The following is a 21,721-nucleotide window of genomic DNA, read 5'->3' as shown; positions in this document are numbered from 1 at the left end:
ATGTAGTACCTGATTTTATTCCTGATCTGTGTCAGTACAGCTATATACAGCTATTTGCATAGACCTTGCAAACTGCCAAGTAGATGGTAATGTGACCACACAATGCAAGACACACCTCAATTTATAGACAGTCTCCTTTGAAGTTCATAGAGTGGTTTATGAATTGGTTTGCAAGGTCTGTGCAATTTGCTGTACATAGCAGTTGTCAAGTAGTTGGGCTGTTTGTTTAATGTGACCACACAATACAAGACACACCTCATCAGTTTAGACAGTCTCCTATGAAGCTCATAGATTGGATTATGAGTTGGTTTGCAAGGCCAGTGCAATAGGCTGTAGCTGGTCATGTACAGGGACTTTTACCCAATTGTGGAGCAACTTTCACAATTCGTAAATTTCAATTTTGGCTAAATTAATTTGGCCCAGAGATCCTGATAACTGATGGGCTCTCTGCCCCATAAACACTTGTCTAGTATAAAATAATGTCCATAAGTACAGTAACTGAGAGTAAGTGATACATAAGAAGATAGAGTAATATTAGTCAGTGTTCAGTAGTAGACACACCCCCTGAAGCGTCCAATGAGATATGTGCTCTTCTGTTGTAAGGTCAGCTTCAAACACAAGCCCCACCCCCATTGCATTCCTCCTCTGTGATGTGGTATAAACAGGAGTACGGTACGTGTTCTATAATTAGTAACAAGGGACATTACATCATTGTCATCTATACCCCAATCACTCACCACTAGTTTAAGTCGATGAGCTTCAATTGGTATTACTCTTAGAATAGGCAGTTCTTCAATGAGGACTTTTGGAGGTGATTTTATCAAACATTTCTTTGATACGCTCCAGCAGGCTCCTTCAAGGTAGAGTCCAGTCACGTAGCAGCCAGAAGGAGCCCTCTCATCCACCTGCTCTAGGTCAGTGTACTGACAGGAAGAAAGATACATGTACATATTATTATGATTAGTAGTGTTACAGTACTTCAGTCACTGCAGTGTAAAGTGTTGATTTGTCTAATGGCCAGACATTCTTACGACAAGTTGCTTGTACTAAAGCAGTGAGGTATGATTCAGGAATATGTAGTCCTGATAACCATATCACGTATGGTTCACCATCATTCACCTAACGTATGACGGTCTATAACACAGCTCTATATTGCTATACAATGATCTAACCCAGGTCTGATACTGCTTGTTCCTCCTAAGGAAATGTGCCATCCAGTTACCAAGTGATTTCAGTGTAGCAGGAGCCAATGCCCTCCATATTGATGGGAGCTGTCCATTATACAGTGATCTTGATAACTCATCCAATTCATTACTCATGCCTACTTCACCAGCCAAAGCCTTAAACAGAGAAATAAAGAGAAATAATTCATTAATTCCTTTACTTTTTGTAAGTTGCTTAGGGAAGAGCTCATCTTCTTAATAAGTTTGTTAAATCTCTCTAATTCTTGTAGCAGCACTACTGTAGTGGGAGATATCATTTCCCCATACTTCTTCCTAATCACATCCAATTTAAATATCTCTGGTAACTTAGCCTTTATAAACAACAACAATAAACAATATAATTCCATACTAATAATTCCATACTTGTATATCAGTTGCTATTCCATTAATGAATTCATCTCTACTTATTCCAGTTCCACTGTCTGCAGTTTGAGGCTGTAGTTCAACTAGTTGGGACCACAAGTCTTTAGTGGTTCTTGTAAAATAGTTGATCTCAGCATTTGCATGGAGCCCAAAGACTTCAGGAGTATTGGCCAAAGGCAGTGACTCTATAGTCTCCAGATACTGATCCCTAGAGAGAGTATAGTCAGTAGAGTACCAGTACCAGTACACTAGTCGATACAGTACCAGTACAGTAGAGTAGACTGGTTGTCAGTACTACAGTACCAGTAGAGTAGACTGGTTGTCAGTACTACAGTACCAGTAGAGTAGACTGGTTGTCAGTACTACAGTACCAGTAGAGTAGACTGGTTGTCAGTACTACAGTACCAGTAGAGTAGACTGGTTGTCAGTACTACAGTACCAGTAGAGTAGACTGGTTGTCAGTACTACAGTACCAGTAGAGTAGACTGGTTGTCAGTACTACAGTACCAGTAGAGTAGACTGGTTGTCAGTACTACAGTACCAGTAGAGTAGACTGGTTGTCAGTACTACAGTACCAGTAGAGTAGACTGGTTGTCAGTACTACAGTACCAGTAGAGTAGACTGGTTGTCAGTACTACAGTACCAGTAGAGTAGACTGGTTGTCAGTACTACAGTACCAGTAGAGTAGACTGGTTGTCAGTACTACAGTACCAGTAGAGTAGACTGGTTGATACAGTACCAGTAGAGTAGACTGGTTGTCAGTACTACAGTACCAGTAGAGTAGACTGGTTGTCAGTACTACAGTACCAGTAGAGTAGACTGGTTGTCAGTACTACAGTACCAGTAGAGTAGACTGGTTGTCAGTACTACAGTACCAGTAGAGTAGACTGGTTGTCAGTACTACAGTACCAGTAGAGTAGACTGGTTGTCAGTACTACAGTACCAGTAGAGTAGACTGGTTGTCAGTACTACAGTACCAGTAGAGTAGACTGGTTGTCAGTACTACAGTACCAGTAGAGTAGACTGGTTGTCAGTACTACAGTACCAGTAGAGTAGACTGGTTGTCAGTACTACAGTACCAGTAGAGTAGACTGGTTGTCAGTACTACAGTACCAGTAGAGTAGACTGGTTGTCAGTACTACAGTACCAGTAGAGTAGACTGGTTGTCAGTACTACAGTACCAGTAGAGTAGACTGGTTGTCAGTACTACAGTACCAGTAGAGTAGACTGGTTGTCAGTACTACAGTACCAGTAGAGTAGACTGGTTGTCAGTACTACAGTACCAGTAGAGTAGACTGGTTGTCAGTAATACAGTACCAGTACAGTAGACTGGTTGTTATACAGTACCTGTTTCCATCAGGAGGTATTACATAATCTACTGTGCTATCATGGTAGAAGTGAAAAGGTTGAAAAGTATCAAAAATGAAGTCACCCATGTACTCATCCATGTAAGTCTTAAGGACACGTCTATCAAAATCATCAATAGCTCTCCCACCATACATCACCTAATGATGATGATGATGATGATAATAAGATAATAAAAATGGTGAATTCTCTCCTTCTCAGTTTTGGTGAAACTTGGCCAAAATCCCTGTACTGGGACTTTAGTTGGAATTTGGAGAAACTTTTAAAATTTGTAAAAAATTCAATTTTGATTAAAGTCAGCTCAAATTACATTCACATGCATCATAAAATGTAATAAAAATTTAGAATTCTCTAGTTTTCATTTTTGGCAAAATAATTTAACCAAAATGAAAGGAAGAGATTTCTTGAATTTTGTTACATTCTCTGATACATAATAGATGTTCTTATGGTGTGTAGAAAAAGTTTGAGGTGATTCCAACTCTAACTTACCTCTCCAATCAGATACTTAAGTGAGCCCCAAGGTATCTTAGTGTCTCCAACCTCATAGGATTTATTAAGGTAAGTCCTCAGTACATCCATACACACTTGAAAATCAGATTCATTGAAATCGTATGAGACATTCCATCCAATCTATTAACAGAGCCAGAACTAAGATACGGTTGTCATGGTAAGTCTTACAGTTCCATATTTTCTCCTCTCCTGTACTACAGCGTGAAAGAAGGCCAGGGTATAAACTAGAGGTCTGAAGGCCGAGTGGGGACAATCCTTTAGTACTTGAGATGGTATCTTAAAGAAAGTATTACGTAAGTTTAGCTTTAGACCGTTTGGAGGTTCTGTCACTACCTGTATCACAATGGATAACAATTGCTCAATTAATAATAATTAATACTTTCAATGATTTCTGGAGTATACCAATAGGGAAGTCAGGAGTGGGGGCAGTGGTAAGCCAGAGTCTAAAGTCTGGGTGTGGTTTAGTGATGGCCTCTAGTGCTTTCTCAAGGTCTATCAGCCATCGAACTAAGAGGTGACAGTTCTGTAGCATCAACCAGTGACCACGTTGGGAGGCTGTCTCTAACAATTGCAATGCCACCTAAAAATTCATAAATACATTAATAATAGTTGGGTCTCTTTCATACTTTCTCCTGTCCTTGTCCCATTGCTAAAAACTTGAATCGGTTCCCACCAAATCCTTTAAGTTCCGCTAGTTTCCCCAAGTCCCCAGCTGGATCAGCCCCAGGACTCAGTATGAACACAATGGGGGACTGTGGGGTTGACTGCTCCAGGACATTCTCTAAATTAACCACAGGAGGTGTCACATATTGCTCTCCCATTTTAAAAGTAACAAAGTTAGTGATTGCTCTATAAACACGATCAACTCTAAAGCAGCGAAGGAGGAGCAACTCCTGAAAGTTAGTCAATCCCTGAGAGTATCTACCGGGAAATACTGCTGACTCAGGAGTATCTAAATCAAACCACTATAAGAGACAAACAAACAAATAAACAAATAAATAAACAAATAAATAAATAAATAATACATTAACGTACCTGTTTCCATGTTTTTTCATTCTTCTCCAGGTCATCAGCCAGGGTACCAAAGACGTCTTTATCTAAAGTGGTCAGTTTAATGACATCTTCCCAGCCTTGGTCAGGTAACCAATCATAGGGCTTACGTCTTGTACTCTAATTAATTATTCATAATCATTAATTAATTGATAGATCATTAATTAAACCTTCTCAAGTGATATGTTTCCTTTTATAAAGAAGTCCAGCTGGTCCCTGTTGAGTCCTTCCTCTTCCTCTTGTATCCTTATTGTCATTTGGAATGAGAACAATAACTTGTGCACTTCAAACAATCCTACACATGCGTTCACCAAATAGAGAGAGAATGGGATAACATGTACATGCAATATCTTACCAGTGCAAGCGTAGTTGTACACGTTGAGTGTCAGTGTGTCAATGATGTTCTTTAGTCTCTTTGGAAGGTGTGAGTCAGGGAGTGAGTGAGACAGTGAATAGTTGAACACTCCAAGGTAGGAGTTGAGTGAGTATTGGTACATTGTGTTGATGGCTGCCATGTCTGACAGTACAAAGAACAGTATGGCTCCTCTTTGAGCTGCTGGTCTATAACCATCTCTTGATATTTCAATCTCTTTCTTTGTACGTTCGGCAGATTTCAACTTCTCAAATACCTGAAATAATTAGGACAGGTATAGGAGCTATTCATATCAACACAAGTCTACCTCTACATTGCTACTAGTGTCATGCCACAAAGCCCATATACACTAAGTATATAGTCTCGGGCCAAATTTTGCCAAAAATGAAAAGTAGAGAATTCTCAATTTTTATAACATTCCCTGATACATATATGTGTTCTTATGCTGTGTAGAAAGTTTGAGCTGATTCCGATTAAAATTGGATTTTTTTACGAATTTTTAAAGTTGCTCCAAAATCGGGGCAAAGTCCCTGTACTATAGTACAGGGTCTCGGGCCAAATTTTGCCAAAAATGAAAAGTAGAGAATTCTCAATTTTTATAACATTCCCTGATACATATAGGTGCTCTTATGCTGTGTAGAAAGTTTGAGCTGATTCCAATTAAAATTGGATTTTTTACGAATTTTTAAAGTTGCTCCAAAATCGGGGCAAAGTCCCTGTACTACAGTAAGTAGTCCATTCCTGTTTAATGGCACCAGTAATGCCATACTGTACCTCAGAAGCTTTGGTCTTTGTCTCCTCCAGGGTCTGTACCAGTTCTGCATTGTCCAACATGTTACCACTTGATGTAGCTAGCTCCCTCAACAGTGTGTCCTCCAAATCCTTTAATAGTTTCTTGTTGATTGATGTCTCCTGTATCAGTCTCTCCCTGTCCTCCTCTAGCTCTTTCTTCTCATGTCCAACTATCACACTCAACAACTGATCCTCAAGACCTGTCATTAAGTGTCATTAAGTGTCATTAAGTGTCATTATGTGTCATTAAGTGTCATTAAGTGTCATTATGTGTCATACAGTCCAGACTTACCTTTAAGAGTTACTGTATAGTTTATGATCATTGTCCTACCAAACACTGCTGGAGTGTATTTCGGGTTTGATAGCTTTGTATTTAAGTACAGTTTGAAGCTTGGGTCAAAGTCAACCTCCTTATCACCAAGAGCAATGGTCTGTCTTGCACCTGAACCTACATGTACAAATTGTACATCATCATGATCATCATCATGATCATCATCATTATTATTATGTACCTTTTACATTCCTGTCCAGTACAGAGTCAATTACTGGGTCTATGTATTCATCAACATCTTTAAAAAGGAATGGATACCCAAACTTTATAGCTAACTCAAGCTGTTTGAGGAAATCTGAATCATTGAAGGTAGCCACCTGACAAATATTAACATGATTATCCAGTAAAACTTTGAACAAATCTAATTACTTTTAAGTTATTTTTCTCTTCTTTCTTCCTAATCCAAGTGAGTGCTTGTTGCTGAGGATCAATGCAGAGTGGGTATCTGTTAGCCTGGGTCGTCAGGATACCATTTTGTATGGACAACTCATCAGGAGGTAGTGACTCTGAAGTCCACCTATCAATAATACGAACATGACACATTAATAATAATTAATATTAACACAATTATTGATCATACTTGCTAATCTCCACGTCATTGGTGAGTAGTTCCTCTAGCCTGTAAGGTTTACTTAAAGGTATGTTTCTTGAAATAACGTCTTGCTCCCAGTTCTCTTTCAACATGTGGTGTCTGAAATCAGACGAGAAGGCTCCTACATAACTCAGGAAAGCTGATGAGAGGAGACAGTCTCCAAGTAGCTGGTGTCTCTTTCTTTTAAGTTCCTCCAGGTCCTCGAGCCACCTCACCTTCTCTGAGCTCAGTCCTGATATCAGTTTACTAGCTGCAGTCAATCTTCTTTGCATTATCTCTGCCTCTTCCTCCAGTGCTCTCTTCTCAGCCATTGCTTCTTCAAACTGTTTATTGAGTGCCTCCAATTGGCTCTCAATGTTTGACAGTTCCTTCTGTATATTAGCCAGTTCTCTTTTGCTCAGTTGAAAGTTCTTTTCCAGCAGTGCTACCTTCTCTCTCTTTGGTTTGATTTCCCTAGCCACAAAGCAGTACCCCAGCACAGCTTTAGTGAACTTGAACAGACCACCTCCAGCGTGACTGATCTCCTTCATACGCTGATAGTCTGAATCCAACTTATCCATTCGACCTTTCACTTTAGCAACCTTCATGGCAATAAATAAATACATGTAAATAATGCTCTTACTTGACCAGCAGATATTCCGTCCACGTCCATGTTTTGTAAAGAAGACAAGAAGTTGGTGTCAGCCATGAGTCCTTTGGCTGCTTTCCAATCAGGGTCCTTGATACCTTTGAATATAGCAACACACTCACACACTGCCTGTACTTGTGGGGGCGGTGTTGCAAATGATCTACAAAGAATACATGTTCATGTACCATCATTAGTATATTAGTAGTTCAGTACTTGTATACCATCATTAATATGTACAGTATATCATTAGTATAGTAATGGGCTGGTTATTAGGACCTTATTTCAGTGACATCAGACTTATCAAGATCACTAAGGGCCAGTCTTGCCTCCTTAAGAGCTGGTAGTGCTTCAGCTAAAGCTGCTTCTGCTTCAGATTTCTCAGTAGCAATCACTTTATTCTGCTCCTCAATCTCTTTACTTTTAGTCTGAGCTAACTCCTTCTTCTCTTTGGCCTAAATAAATCAATAAAATATTAATAATAATAATAATAATAATAATCATTTACTAGTTCAGTTTTTGTAGTTATATCTTCAAGAAGTGTGTCACAAGCTTCTGACTTTTGTTTAACAGCAACTTGCTGTACCTCCAGTTTCTCATTCATTACTTTGATCTGATCTGCAGCTTCAATCAGTTTAGTAAGACCACTTGACAATCGCTGGCACTACATGTACATGAACAAAGTGAGTAAAATAAAACTATATAATTTGAGAATGCTTTCTCTTAGTATTCTATCACCTCAGGGCGGGTTAAGCATTACCTGGTCTTGAACAAACTTGTCCTTCTCCTGTAGCAGTTTAGTGTAAGTGTTAATGAAGTCCAAATAGTTCTTTGGAGTGACGTGATTGATACGTCTCAGTTTAGCAAGGAACTCTTTGCTGTACTGTCCAACTGATAGGTGAACATGAACAACATGCTCAACAACCTGCTGCCTTAAATCCTCTGGAATCTTATCATTCTGCAAGTACATGTACATAAATAAACAAATAAATAAACAAATAAATAAATGTAAATAAAGCTATGCTCACTTCAGCTAAGAATTGGCTGGCCACAGCATGAAGTGCTTGCCTGGGCCAGGCAGTGAACCAGTCTATTGATGTATTGTTCACTAATCCTGGAAAGTTACGACACCTTGTCCTCAGGGTTTCCCCAACTGGTGACATGCATAAGACAATGTGAAGATTGTTGGAACATTTTCTTATGAAATAAGACCAACAGCTCTCCCTAGTGGGAGGCAGGCCTGCCTTGAGTACCTCATCACGAACCTACAGCATGTACATGTACATGACGTGTACAGTAATGAATGTACCATGTACCTGTCCTATAATGGCTTCCTTTTCATCATCAGGGAAGAGTGCTGGTACCATTCCTGACGTGAGCATGTTGTTAATTAATTCAAGGAAGCTCTCCTGAGCAACATGTCCATCAGTGAACAGGAACACAGTCTGGAAGTGAGACAGACAGTCATTTGATGTTCATGTGTATACCTAGAGTACCTTCTTATTGTCAATGCCCAGTTTATGGTAGAGTGATTTAAGGTCCTCTCTAAACTCTTCCTCCCCGTACCCACGGCTCAAGGTTATTTCAAATATGTCACAGCCAGCAGCAAAGGCAGCTAACCTAGCGACACTCTGTCTGCCACTCCCTCCCACACCCACCAAGAGGGCGTGGCCTTGGTCCATTCTTATAACCCGATGAACTCTTGTTAAATGTTCCAGTGCATCATCAAACAATACCAAATTCATTGGATTGTACTTCTCATTGTACTCCTCTAATATCTTATAAACAGCAACAAACAACAATAAACAACAACAAACAACAACAGTATATGCACCTCATCAAAGAGTCCTTTAGCAGCATCATAGTCTTGTATGTCTTCGTAGAGTCTGGGCTGGTCTGGTTGTAATGCTGTCCTGTAGTCTCCATACAGGAGTGGATCAATGAGGGCTGCCTCCACCTCATCTGGTAAATGTTCCTGCATTAGTTCTATCACATGTCCCTATAGTCAATGAATAAATAAACTATCAATGAATTATTGTTCAGAAACTACAGTCAAATGACAACTGAATAATGGTATATTCTTAATAGTTATTACTTTAACAATATTCCTGTCTTTATTGTTGGTGAGTCTATCATAGAAGACTCTGTGGCATTCATTCCTCCAAACTCTAACTAAAGATGGAGGATCGTCAAACCTGTCGGGTTTAATCAGTGATAGTCCATGATAGATCCTGGACAGGTCCCTCAGGTTAAATATATAATGGAATTTAGAAGGAGTGGGCGGGAGGTCCCTCACTATGCGCTGGTATAACTCGAGTGTTGCTGTGGTCAGTGTCTTAGCAAGTGATTGTACTTTAGTGTTGAAAGGGATGAGGTATCCAGCCAGTATAGCTGAGTATATGTGGAATAAAGACTCGTGGGATGGGAATGTGACGTTGAATGTACTAAATAACGATATGAACCTTGGGTCCACTTCATTCCTACCCCCACCTGCCTATATGGTAATGATAATATAACGTACACTTCATGTGTCTAATAAAAATAAACTAGTCTCTTCTTTTCAAATTTGGTGAATTTTGGCCAAAATTCCTGTACAAGTACAGGGACTTTTAGTAAACTTTGGAGCAACTTTAAAAGTTTGTAAAAAATTTCATTTGATTTTAAACTTTCTACACAACATAAGTACATGTACATGTCAATACACCATTAGTACATGTCAATACACCATTAGTACATGTCAATACACCATTAGTACATGTCAATACACCATTAGTACATGTCAATACACCATTAGTACATGTCAATACACCATTAGTACATGTCAATACACCATTAGTACATGTCAATACACCATTAGTACATGTCAATACACCATTAGTACATGTCAATACACCATTAGTACATGTCAATACACCATTAGTACATGTCAATACACCATTAGTACATGTCAATACACCATTAGCACAGGTACAGTACATTCTGTTAGACATTGCTTGTACTAATAATTCAGTCTACCTTTCCCATAGCTGCTATAAATCCAATATCTTTAAATGTCTTCCAGTTAAGGTCCTTCCCTCTGTCATACATACCTCCTTTCTCCAGCAACAACTTGAGAAGAGCAATGGGCTGCTGTGTACCATATGTATCAACCTACAGTAGAGTACAGTAGAGTACAGTACAGTACAGTACAGTACAGTACATGTACATTGTACAGGTATTCAAGGTATGTGTACATACTTGTGGCATATTCATATCATCAATGAATACTATTAGTCTTTTACCAGGAGGAGGTCCATAAGTATCTTTAGTTCTCTTTTCAACATTAGCTTCCAAGTTTCGCTGTACGTCCATACTTGTAGTACGGGATGAGAAATTAATATTAAGCAACAGCTACAAGTACATGTATATAAAAAATAATATTTATTTATTTCATCTTACGGTAAACTCTGGGCTAAGGTTTCTTAAAAAGTTCTGTGTTGTTGCAGTTTTTGAAGTCCCAGTTTCTCCCACCAGTACGACAGGTCTCCTAATCTTTACCATCAGTTCAAGTACCCAGGTATTACGGACAGTGTCAACAGTCGGTACTAGTATCTCGTTAAACCTCCTCTCAATTTCATGAACATACTCTGGGACTCTATCAGACCAAGGTATCCACTTAGAGCTGGTTCCATCATAATAATACTCGTACAGTGTTGGGAGGAATGTGGGTACTTCCCCTGGTCCAGCTCTCTGGTCCTCTCCCCCCACCTCAGGTAGGTTGGACAGTTTCTTAATGTAAGTATCAAACTTGATTCTGCTTTCTTCAATGAGTGGAGCCCCCAGTGACCAGTAGAGTGCTGTGAGGAAGTAGCACTGTATAGTATCAGCTCCTATACCTAGGGACAGGCCAGAGTCTCTTGGTAATAAAGCATCTAACATGTAACATAACTGGGCTACCTGGTAATGTACATAATAATAATAATAATGAATAATAATGATAATAGTAACTCACAAGGTTTAAGTTAGTAACAGCTAGTATAGTCTTTAGTTTCTCTCCTTGCCTTCCATCCATGACCCCCTCCAGTATCAGTGATATACAAGGAGGTACATATTTATCATACAATGACTGAAGCTCTTTCCTGTCATTCTCATCAAAGTTAGCAACCCAGCGTAGCCAGAATGGCTCATATCCTAAGTTCTTTGGATCAACAAATACCATGCCACACCTTGAGACTGTAGCTGGTGAAGCATACTGCAAATCTCCGACCTGTTGGAGGAGAGACAGACTAACAATATCACCTTTATCAGTCATTACCTCCACTAGGAGTGCACAGTGAGTCTGTAGCCGTATCCTTTCTCCATTGGCTAGTGTCAGTAACTTATTGTCATCCATTACTGAGTTCATGTTCTCCACCCAGAGTGCATCCACGTCTCCATCAAACAGTATATACTTCCTCTCCTTCTTCTCAGTTGGTTTATTCACCTCACGGAATATATTGGACAGCAGTCCATCAGTTCAGTCCCTGGTGATTGGATCCAACATACCATACAACTCAATGACAGTACAGGCCTTGGGATTCATTGTGTACAGTCTAGTATAGAGGCCCAGTCTATATGGAATATATAAATACATCATGTACAATGTGCATGTACATATGTACTTGGTCTGTGCTTGTGCTAGTGTATTAATGACAACACTCTTCCCTCCTCCTGTAGGACCAGCTACCATTGAGGTGTGTCTTGTTAACATTGTCTCATACAATTGGACTACCTTATCCACCTAATACAGTAATAATGATAATAATAATAATAAGTACAGTACATTGATACTCCTCACCTGATGTGGTAGTAATATATATTTATTATCTTGTAGAATGGCTTCCACAGCATCGTTGAAGTTAGGGTACCTCACCCGAGGACAGTCTAATCCAGGGAACAGGTCAGATATTAGTCCAAGAAACAGCGGAACATCCTCAAATACAAACTTGGGGAGATTCATGTCACGCAGTGCACGCATTAAGACAACATCCTGTAAAATAAATAAATAAATAAATAAAATTCCCATATGTACTTCATTAAGTTCAGGTGAGCCTCTCTTCAATTCTCCAGCCATTACCAGTACAGCTTTGAGTGCCCTCAGTCCAAAGTCATAATGGTGCTGTCTTGAGAGCTGTCCTTTGGCCAGTTTATACAAGACTGTCATCTTCTTAGCCAGCACCTTGGCCATTAGGAATCCTTCAGAGAAGAGCATTATCTCACAAATCTGCTCCAGATCAGGTACTATCACTACCACAGGTCTGAAGAGTGCCTTCACACTCTCAGGGAGTTCAGTCCGTCCAGCATAACCAGGATTCATGGTAATGAATATACCAACCCTTGAATCTAAAGATATCTCAACACCTTCAAACTAAATAAAGAACATAATAATAATAATAATAATAATAATAATAATAATAATAATAATAATGAGTCTATGATGAATACCTGGAACTTCTTATGATTATTAATGAGTGCATTCTGTATAGTTTTAATTTGTGTTGATATTACAGAGAGTACTGATATGTCGATCCTGTTGAACTCATCAAAGCAACCCCAAGCTCCAGACTGACACAAGCCTGAGTATATCTTACCAACTGCCTATAAAAATAAGTACAGATTGACCAGTAAAAATATAAACAGATTGAAACTCTAGCAGTACAAACTAGTGTGTTAAAACCTTGTAGTCCATTCCTTCTCCACAGTTAGTTACTACACAAAGTAGTGCCAGAGCTTTTGCTAAATCTTTGACAGTTTCAGTTTTACCAGTTCCAGCAGGACCAGCAGGAGCACCTCCTAATCTCATTGATAGAGCCTGAGAGTTAACAATAATAATTAATAATGGATCATTAACAGTAGGGGTACTGTGTATACCTGAGTGAGTGTGAGGTATATCCTATCAGTCAGTGGTGTTATCACCAGTCTCCCATTGAGTCCCATGTATTCATACCCATACCCAAAGGCTCCAGTGCACTGTCTCACTGTCAGCTCATCAGGTTCCTGCTCCCAATAGAACCTTAACTGACTCTCCCATTCAAATTCACGTGCATCCATTATACTAACAACAACAACAACAACAACAACAACAACAATAATAATAATAATAATAATAATAATCAGTTATGCCACTGCTAACCTGTCCCTTACAAATCTGTCAATAATATCTCTATTATGTACATCAACTATCAATACACTGTTGAACTTCTTCCTGTCGTTCTTAGACAACTGGGACCTCACCTATTGCACATCATCATCATCATCATCATTAGTAGTACAGTATTATTATTATTGGTATTACTTGTACAACTAAGGCGTCTATTTGTCCGTGAAGTTTCCTTGCATAGTTCTTCATTCCCATCTTGTCTCCTTTCTTTACTTTCCTGAACACATCTTCAACCTCCCATGTCCACCAGACCTGGTTACTGGCCAGTATTACCATTCCTTGATACAGGTACATCCACTCAATCCTAATGTATAAACAATGTACAGACTAGCCTTGCTATAATGGACACTGTGTCTCTGTTATACAGAGGTGTCCTTTATGTGGAGGTTATTTTATACAGTAAGGAATGTAATTGGTACACTAGGTGCTGTCCGTTAAATGGAGGTGTACTGCACTACTAGTATGTAACTATGTACAAGTACAATACCTTGTTTTCTTATCACAGTAGTAGAAGACTGATTCTTTAGTGATCAATCTATTAGTTCGTCTCATTTCCTTAAGTACAGCAGTCATCCAGTCCTCTACTCTCCCTTCAGCCACTACTCCAGTTCTAAAGTCCATCACTTCTCCTTCACTGGACACCATTGCTGAGGCTAATGGCTCACCAGCTCCTCCTGATGTGAACTTCAATGATGAAATGTTATCAAACATCTAAAGGAGCAATGTAGGCAAGTGACTGTTTCATTAGCTCATTCTATATTTAGTAACTAGTTCATTCTATATTTAGTAACGTACCTTTATCATGTGTTCTTGTACACAGGTGCACTCATGACTTCCTAATATGGACAACAGTTCCTCATCTGATATGAAGAAGAACCGTGGGAATGCATTCCTTTTGCTGTCCAGGTAGTCGTTTAAACTCTTCTGACACTTCTCCAGTCCAGCACTCAACATTTCCAGATCTTGGAGTCTGTTCTCAGCATGACATGCCTCATACACCAGTGGCCTTTTAGAGGTATCAGACATAATCTGGAGGAACAGTCCATATATGGTCAACTTACACTGTAGGTCATCATAAATACATGTACTGTACCTTTTTAAATGTTTTGTCAATATTGTCAAATTTCTTTGCCTCTTCAGGTAGCTGTGCCCTAATGTCTCCTCCAATGAATATACTCTCCAAATACATCCACTTCCTTTGTACAACCATCCATACCTTATAAGGATATACAATAAGCTCCACCCACTGCCACACCTCCACTTACGTCAACTACTTCACTAATATGTGATAATGATTTCTCCCATTTCTGTACTTTCTCAAAGAAAGGTCCTACAAATCTTGAAGCTGACATGCTTTGGAGGTTCATTGCGTTATCGTCCAGTGAGAGGACAATGTCTTCAACTGTTCCAAGGACATAGCCCCGCTCCTGGGTACCCTTCATGTATCTGTACAACAAACACAATTTCATTCCTACACTCTCATAATTCCATTCCTACACTCTCATAATTCCATTCCTACACTCTCATAATTCCATTCCTATACTAGCTCTCATATTCCCATACTTGTGTACGGTGAATTCCATTGTCTGCCAGGTTGATACCACTTCATTCAGTCCTTTTTCAATGCTTAGTTCTTTGTTGGCTGATCCCACAATGTCAGATATTGTCTCTGCGTAATTGTGGAGCTCCATGGCAAATAGGTTCTCTAGAGTAAAGGTCTCGGGATTCATGTCAAAGTTCTTTCCAGTCAGTTCCATCAACTTTTGCCAATGTCTGAATAAATAAATAAATAAATAAATAAATACAATACAATATATAAATGAATAAGTGCACCTGTCTCTGAGTGCCTCATTCTTCAGGTCAGCAAACAAAGGTATTGAGTCTTTGAATCCTCTCATGTTCTCCTCCAGTACTTGGTACATTCCCATTCCTTTTATTTCCTTTGGTAGTTTACGTAGTTGCCTCATGAACTCTTCAATCCCATCAGTTAACTTCTCAATGTCAAGATTAGCCCACAAGGTTCCCGACCAGTCCTCCCTTGCTTTCTGTGTATATTTGTAAATAGACGTAAATAAATAAATAAATACATCAACACATACAGTACAATTACCTTTTGGTTTTCATATATTTCAAATACTCTTCCAATATTCTTCAGTTCTCTATCCACTTCAATCATATCAGGGTACATTGTGATTGGAAGGTCAAACAGTTTCTCAGCATTAGTGAGTTCCTGTCTTTGCTGTTCCATGATGAGGTACTGACCTTTGAACTCTTTCAATAACTTGACCCCTGATGTACATGAAAGTATAAATGATGTACATGAAAGTATAAATGATGTACATGAAAGTATAAATGATGTACATGAAAGTATAAAATGATGTGCAATGTATGTACCTTTATCCAGGTCATCCCCTACAGTGGTGGGTCCCTCTGTTTTAAATTTTAAAGTAAAGTCGCTGGTTTTTTGTAAAAACCCAGTCACTTCCTCTTTAGTAATAATGGTGAACTTCTTCTTAACTGACACAAGGCTCCTGTCCTTCATTTTAGCTACTCTAGTGAGATCAGCCCAGGCTCCACTAATAGCAGTAGCTTCCAATGCTTCTTCCTCAGGTACAGGTATATTATACATCAGTAGTGTCCTGTACCTCTCTTGTATGTCTCTGTACTTCAGTTCCACTCTCAGTGACATTGACCTTATCTTGGATATCACTCCTAGCACAAACTTCAACTCTTCAAGTGTCTTTGGGAAACAATCTAAATCATTTGACAGACCCTAAGGACAGAATAAGTAAATGTATTGAACTCAATTTCAGCATGATCCCATTTCAGCACGATCCCTTTACATTATTAAGACAGTTATATACATGCACATACAGTACTGATGATGTACCTCTAGTTCATTCTTGAGTCCAATAAGTGATTCTCTGGTACTCTCATTCAGTATCTTTCCAAGGGACAGGATCCATTGCTGAGCGTTGTCTCTCAAGCTGTGTATCAGTGGGTGGAGCTGAAGGTGAATAAACTCAATGTCCTTCTCTTGTGGCTGGTCAGCAATGTCCTGCTGTATCTTGCAGTAAACCTGAATCCTTTCATCAAAATCAATCACTGATGGTCTACGCTGAGCAAACTTCTCTACCTGTATGTCCTACAGTACATGAATTAACACATGAATTGTATTAGTGATACTACTACTACAGTACCAACAATAACACGTACAGTATCATTCTACAAGGAATATGTGCATGTACTTACTCTCTGTAGTCTCCAGAGTATCCTGTACTTCTTCCATTGTCCAATGCAGTTCATGATGTTACTCATTCCGTTCATGATGGCATCCTTCACAGCATTACCCAGTCTGTTCACTTCAGGGTGCTGCATCACGTCACTGAAGAATGTGAAGGTCTTTGGCTCATCACCTCCTCCTTGAAGGTGTTGAGACTGAGCTTCAATACAGGAACCATCCAACCAACGATGAAAGTTCTTTGTACTATAATGAAGGAATACATACTGTATGTGTACAATATGTACTCAAATGTACAGGTAAGCTGTTCATCAAGGTACAGTAACATACAGATATTCATGATTGATAAGGTGCAGTAAGTACAATATTGTCATTACCTCTCCACCACTTCCCTCATGGCAGCCATTAGTAGTTTGACCAGTTCATTAGCGTGTGGGTGTAACACTATCTCAGGAGCTGACAGCAATGCTTCAACTATGAACAATGGTTTACCACACATCAATTGGTCAAGATACTGTGATAAATTATTAATCACCATCTAATAGAGAGAATATAAGGAGGCGTGTGTGTGTGTGTGTGGGTGTGTATTAGTAATGTAATACCTGAGGACTGAGATATCTGCTTGAGGTGAAGCTGAGGGCAGATATCAAGGGGCTCAGGTATTACATTACTGATAATACACATTAATATCATATTACGTTATGGTAGTAGATGGAGTTACTAGAGTACAGCTAGTATAATGTACCTTTACAATAGCATCAAATGCTCTTCTCTCCCAGTGAGAGTAGTATCCTCTTAGCCTAGGAGACTGTCCAGTATTACTCTGTACTACCAGTCCCTCCACCTTTATCAACAGTGGACCAATCCCGTGATACTTCCTCACCAATGCACTCAATATGAGGTTACGCTGACTCTCTATGAACTCAAAGTACTCCTGAAAATGGAATAATGTATTATTAATAGTAACACCATGCTATTAATAGTAACACCCTGCTATTAATAGTAACTCATACTTTAGCTTCAGGGAGGGTACATCCTGCTTTCAGAGGTGGGCTCTTGAACAGTGTAACATTCTCAATGAGTTGGAGTCTCTCTTCAATATCTCCAGCATTCTTCTGTATCTGATTCACTAGTGACTCAAACTTGGTAATGGCCTGCTCACATCTTGATACATAATCCTGGACACCCAGAGAGTTCCAGTTCAATCTCTTGGTGCCTGGTTTCAGTGTACGCTGTAGCCCTTTCACATGATCATCAAGTAACGTGTTCTATTTTAATAGTAACAAATCTATTAATAGTAACATGGTCTTACTTCAGCTTCATCCAGTTGTTCCAGTGCATAATGGTATCTCTGAAGGCAGCGGTTGAGGGAGTCCTGATATGATACAAACTTATCTTCCTGGAGTGCCACGCTCCTTGCCATGTCAGGGACTGAGAATCCCAACTTCTCAAGGTACTTTGCTTCAGCTATGACCTCAGCCAATTCAGGAGAGAAGTTAACAACAAATTCACAATTATCAGGCAACACTAGAATAATGATAATAATAATCAATAATAATAATGCAGTCATTAATGGTTAGACCTTACAAGAAGGGAGTGGCAAGGGTTGATCCAATCTTGATGATACTCTTGATATATCTCTTGATAAAGAGGGTGAACAGGTTATCTGATCCGGTTTGGCCAGTAGTGGTTTCTTAAGGAGTGCTGGTAGGTTAGTACTTGAAGTGTCAATCCATTTCTGATATAAAGTATCTTCATATTCTTTAATTAACCTGGCAACAGCTAAATATCTTTTACTAGCCTATAGTAAATAAAAATAAAACAAAATAAACAAAGAGAGTGCTTGTACGTGTGCAAGCATAAAGTGCGTTACTGTAGACATTGGCACTTACAGATTTCCCAGCTTCACTGTCTATAAGTTCTTTCATAGTCTGGAACCGGAGTACAGTGTGTTTGATCCTCATGAATAACGAGTGAGACCAGCTAATTGCTCCTGCTACCGGGGGCTGGTTCCTTGATATAGGAGGGTCATCTCTGTGATCTTGAAAGAGGAGACTAATGTTTTCAACCTCTCGTTCAAACTGGGTCAATATTTCGTTAAATTTCTTCATCATTGTTGCATTGATTGTGTCACGGGATTTAATATTCTTAAAATTGTGGAGCATGTCAAAGGCGCCTTCAGCTGAACGAAGGGACTGGAATGATTGATTAATAAAACTACAAACAACATTGACTAGTATATAATACAAGTATATGTACCTGGTAGCTTCAGCTTCTATAAGCTCCACTTCTCTCTGAAACCAACCCATACTGTTCTTCCAATCCTGTCTGTGTGCTGGTTGGAACGGATCATACTTGACAGTCTCTATGTTAACTACAAGACTGTCCACTTTATCTAAAACCTTCTCAATTTGTGCATGATCTCCAGTTACAGCTTTCAACTCTGCTCCAAATATATTATGAAACTCTTGTATTGTCTATATCAATGGTAAGAGTAATCTAATAGTAAGGTACATGTATAGTCTGACCTGTACGACACTGTAAATGTCACTGCATATCTGAGACACATAGTCTGTTCTTTCAAACAATCTCTTCCGGTCAAACTCCCAGCGTGCATCCCTCCCGGACTGTTCTATCTTCTTCCTCACTTCAAGATACGATTGACTCCATGTTCTCAATACTTCTCTGGCCTCTGATGCCTTCTGCTTTATCTGACTAATGCTCTCCCTGAAATGACAGAGCTTACATTGATCAAAATGTGGTCAAAGATGTTACTTGAATATTGTCTTAACGTCAATGATTCTTGCTACCCTTTCACAGAGTTCCCATGCTATTCTCTCCATTAGCGGTACCATCCTCTCATCTGTGTTATAGTGACGTGATATGACCCACACCATTCTCAGTGAATTCATCATGGCTGGTATAGTGTCAGCTACAGAAGCAAAACTAGCTCCATGAGCTATGATCTTAAAGTGTCTCTCAAGGGTCATTAGAAACTTTATGTTGTCTTTGGCTTCAACGTAATACCTAGTGAGGTCTCCTCTTGTTATTTCAAAGGACACTTGTGATGAAGAGCCAGCTAGTTTAAGTATAGCTATAATGTGCTGTACTGTTGTTGTCTGTAACTGGAGATAGAGTGCATTCAATGCTGCATTCCTCTCCTTCCAATACTCTATCTCTGCTAGGGGGCCATTACCAGGTGGGGTCTTCTTAAACTGTTCCTCTAGCGTGATTGTAATCACACGAGACCAGCTGTCAACAGCAGTCTCCAGACTTGATACCAGTCCAGGGTCCCTGGAGAGGCTCTCTGATGATGCGGTGATGTCTACTTCAGGTATATCCAGTTTGATCTCTCCTTCAACTTGCTGTATGGTCTGCTGCAGTTGAGTGGTAAACTTTTGTACATTAATGAGGAGCTCATCTCTTAGGAGGACCCTAGAGCGGGTATGAGACAGAGGTCGCACCTCCTCCTCTTCCTCCTCCTCTTTCTCTTTCAACAGCTGGTCTTCAGCACTCTTCTGTCCACTGGTCATCAGGATTGGCATATACAGGTATCTTAGTTTACCTGTACAATGAAGGGATAACAACAACAGTCAATCAGAACACAAGAAATACATGTACTTGTACGTATAAATGTACATGCATCAATCACCTTCCAGTGCTTGTAAAGGTTTACTGGTACATGTTCCTGTTTCAAAGTAACGTGGTAATGTCCTTTGAGCATCCTCCATGGTGGTAGGTACTGGTACCGGAGTACTCATGTTAATCCGAGAGACATAGAACCCAATTACTGTCTCACTCTCCTGACTGAAGGCACCAGCTGTCATGTGGAGTTGAACTTCTTCTATAACCTTTTTAACAATTACCTAAAATAATAATAATAATAATGATAATAAACATATTGATCGTCTTACTTTTTTAACAGTAGTAGTTGTTGTTGTGTATGGTTTAGTTTCAATTTCATCTTCTTCATTTTCTAAACAGACACACCATCACACCCACTCATTTAATTGACAAACATACCATCAACTGGTCCTTCAGATTCTGCTGGTACTTCTGGTTCCAGACCCACTTCTGCTTCTTTAACCAGCTGTTCAACTCTTAACTGATCTATAAATAAATAAACAAAGGTTTTTTAAATTGATTTAGCACCTTCTTCAACTTCAACTTCTTTCTCTGCTTCAGTTACTAAAGAATAAAATGTCACAGAGTTTCCTCCAGTGCCCTCCAGTAATGAGAGGAGCTCATTCTTAGCTTTACCGCCTTCCCTCTTCAATAGTTCGTCAAACACCAGCCCATCCTCTGGTAAAGTAAGGGACACAACCACCCTCTCCTTGATCCAACTTATCCTAAGATCCGCCATTTTGATTTTTAACACTGTTGCTATGGTAACTAGACACAGTAGGCGGTCCGATCGGCCTATCCTGATCAGTACTAGTGGTGGTGGGCGATGCTGGCCAAAATGGATTGCCAGGTAATGCCAGTTATCATTAGTTATAATTTAAGATGACATTCGGTCAATACTGATGATGGAAAGGTTTATTATTATTATAATGGAGTATCAAGAAAGACAACTTGGAATAAAGAAGACACTTTAAATTAATCAAAAATAATTTAAATTAATAATAAAAGAAATAATTATTTATATACATACATTCTAAAATTGGGTTTAGCATAACAGTGTATTACTTATGCGCAAGGCCAAACTCCCTTTACTGCTGATCTAGTACATGGACTTTAGTCAAAAAATGCCTCTAAAATCACCCCAATGTTTTATTACATTTTCTGATACATAGTGATGTCCTTTATGCTGTGTAGAAAGTTTGAGGTGATTTCTACTTCAATTTTTTAAGATATGGCCATTTTTAAAAGTTGCTCCAAAACTGGACAAAAGTCCCTAGGAATGAAGGAGTACCACAGCTAAACTATTAATCCCCTCCTCTAGCAGATATTGTAAGTCCTTTACTAACTGGTCCTTATCTATATGTTCCCACACATGTACCTATTAACAATAATAGTAGCTCACAATAAACAATGAAATACTTTTTCTCCAGTAGACCCGGTAACTACAGTGCACT

At 39.2% G+C, this 21,721-nt stretch overlaps 1 protein-coding gene across 1 annotated transcript; it reads right to left on the bottom strand.

Moving 5' to 3' along the window:
• Window positions 1-405: 405 nt before the first annotated feature.
• On the bottom strand, window positions 406-21,034 carry LOC100637294 (dynein heavy chain 10, axonemal-like). Its single transcript, XM_019997450.1, is given in 63 exon segments — window positions 406-681; window positions 738-923; window positions 979-1,119; window positions 1,173-1,340; window positions 1,385-1,534; window positions 1,587-1,794; window positions 2,934-3,091; window positions 3,441-3,581; window positions 3,630-3,794; window positions 3,841-4,041; window positions 4,088-4,426; window positions 4,497-4,631; window positions 4,682-4,806; window positions 4,867-5,140; window positions 5,659-5,876; window positions 5,969-6,124; window positions 6,189-6,324; window positions 6,377-6,524; window positions 6,588-7,180; window positions 7,222-7,387; window positions 7,504-7,679; window positions 7,733-7,888; window positions 7,985-8,182; window positions 8,253-8,669; window positions 8,721-9,002; window positions 9,059-9,223; window positions 9,320-9,718; window positions 10,240-10,374; window positions 10,462-10,614; window positions 10,663-11,160; window positions 11,216-11,470; window positions 11,519-11,813; window positions 11,865-11,983; window positions 12,041-12,232; window positions 12,275-12,610; window positions 12,688-12,840; window positions 12,920-13,054; window positions 13,114-13,297; window positions 13,376-13,476; window positions 13,538-13,706; window positions 13,890-14,113; window positions 14,198-14,431; window positions 14,496-14,618; window positions 14,668-14,848; window positions 14,966-15,175; window positions 15,236-15,447; window positions 15,513-15,691; window positions 15,797-16,175; window positions 16,293-16,547; window positions 16,655-16,889; window positions 17,021-17,181; window positions 17,389-17,577; window positions 17,657-17,911; window positions 17,956-18,170; window positions 18,231-18,444; window positions 18,536-18,860; window positions 18,903-19,120; window positions 19,172-19,370; window positions 19,419-20,208; window positions 20,296-20,509; window positions 20,558-20,619; window positions 20,667-20,753; window positions 20,796-21,034. Coding segments are annotated over 63 exon segments (13,845 nt in total). The 5' UTR covers window positions 21,007-21,034; the 3' UTR covers window positions 406-534.
• Window positions 21,035-21,721: the final 687 nt, after the last annotated feature.

The sequence above is a fragment of the Amphimedon queenslandica genome, unplaced genomic scaffold (assembly GCF_000090795.2).
Source record: "Amphimedon queenslandica unplaced genomic scaffold, v1.1 AMPQUscaffold_13372, whole genome shotgun sequence".
In the NCBI taxonomy this organism is placed as follows: Eukaryota; Metazoa; Porifera; class Demospongiae; order Haplosclerida; family Niphatidae; genus Amphimedon; species Amphimedon queenslandica.
This window is presented reverse-complemented; position numbering and strand designations above follow the sequence as displayed.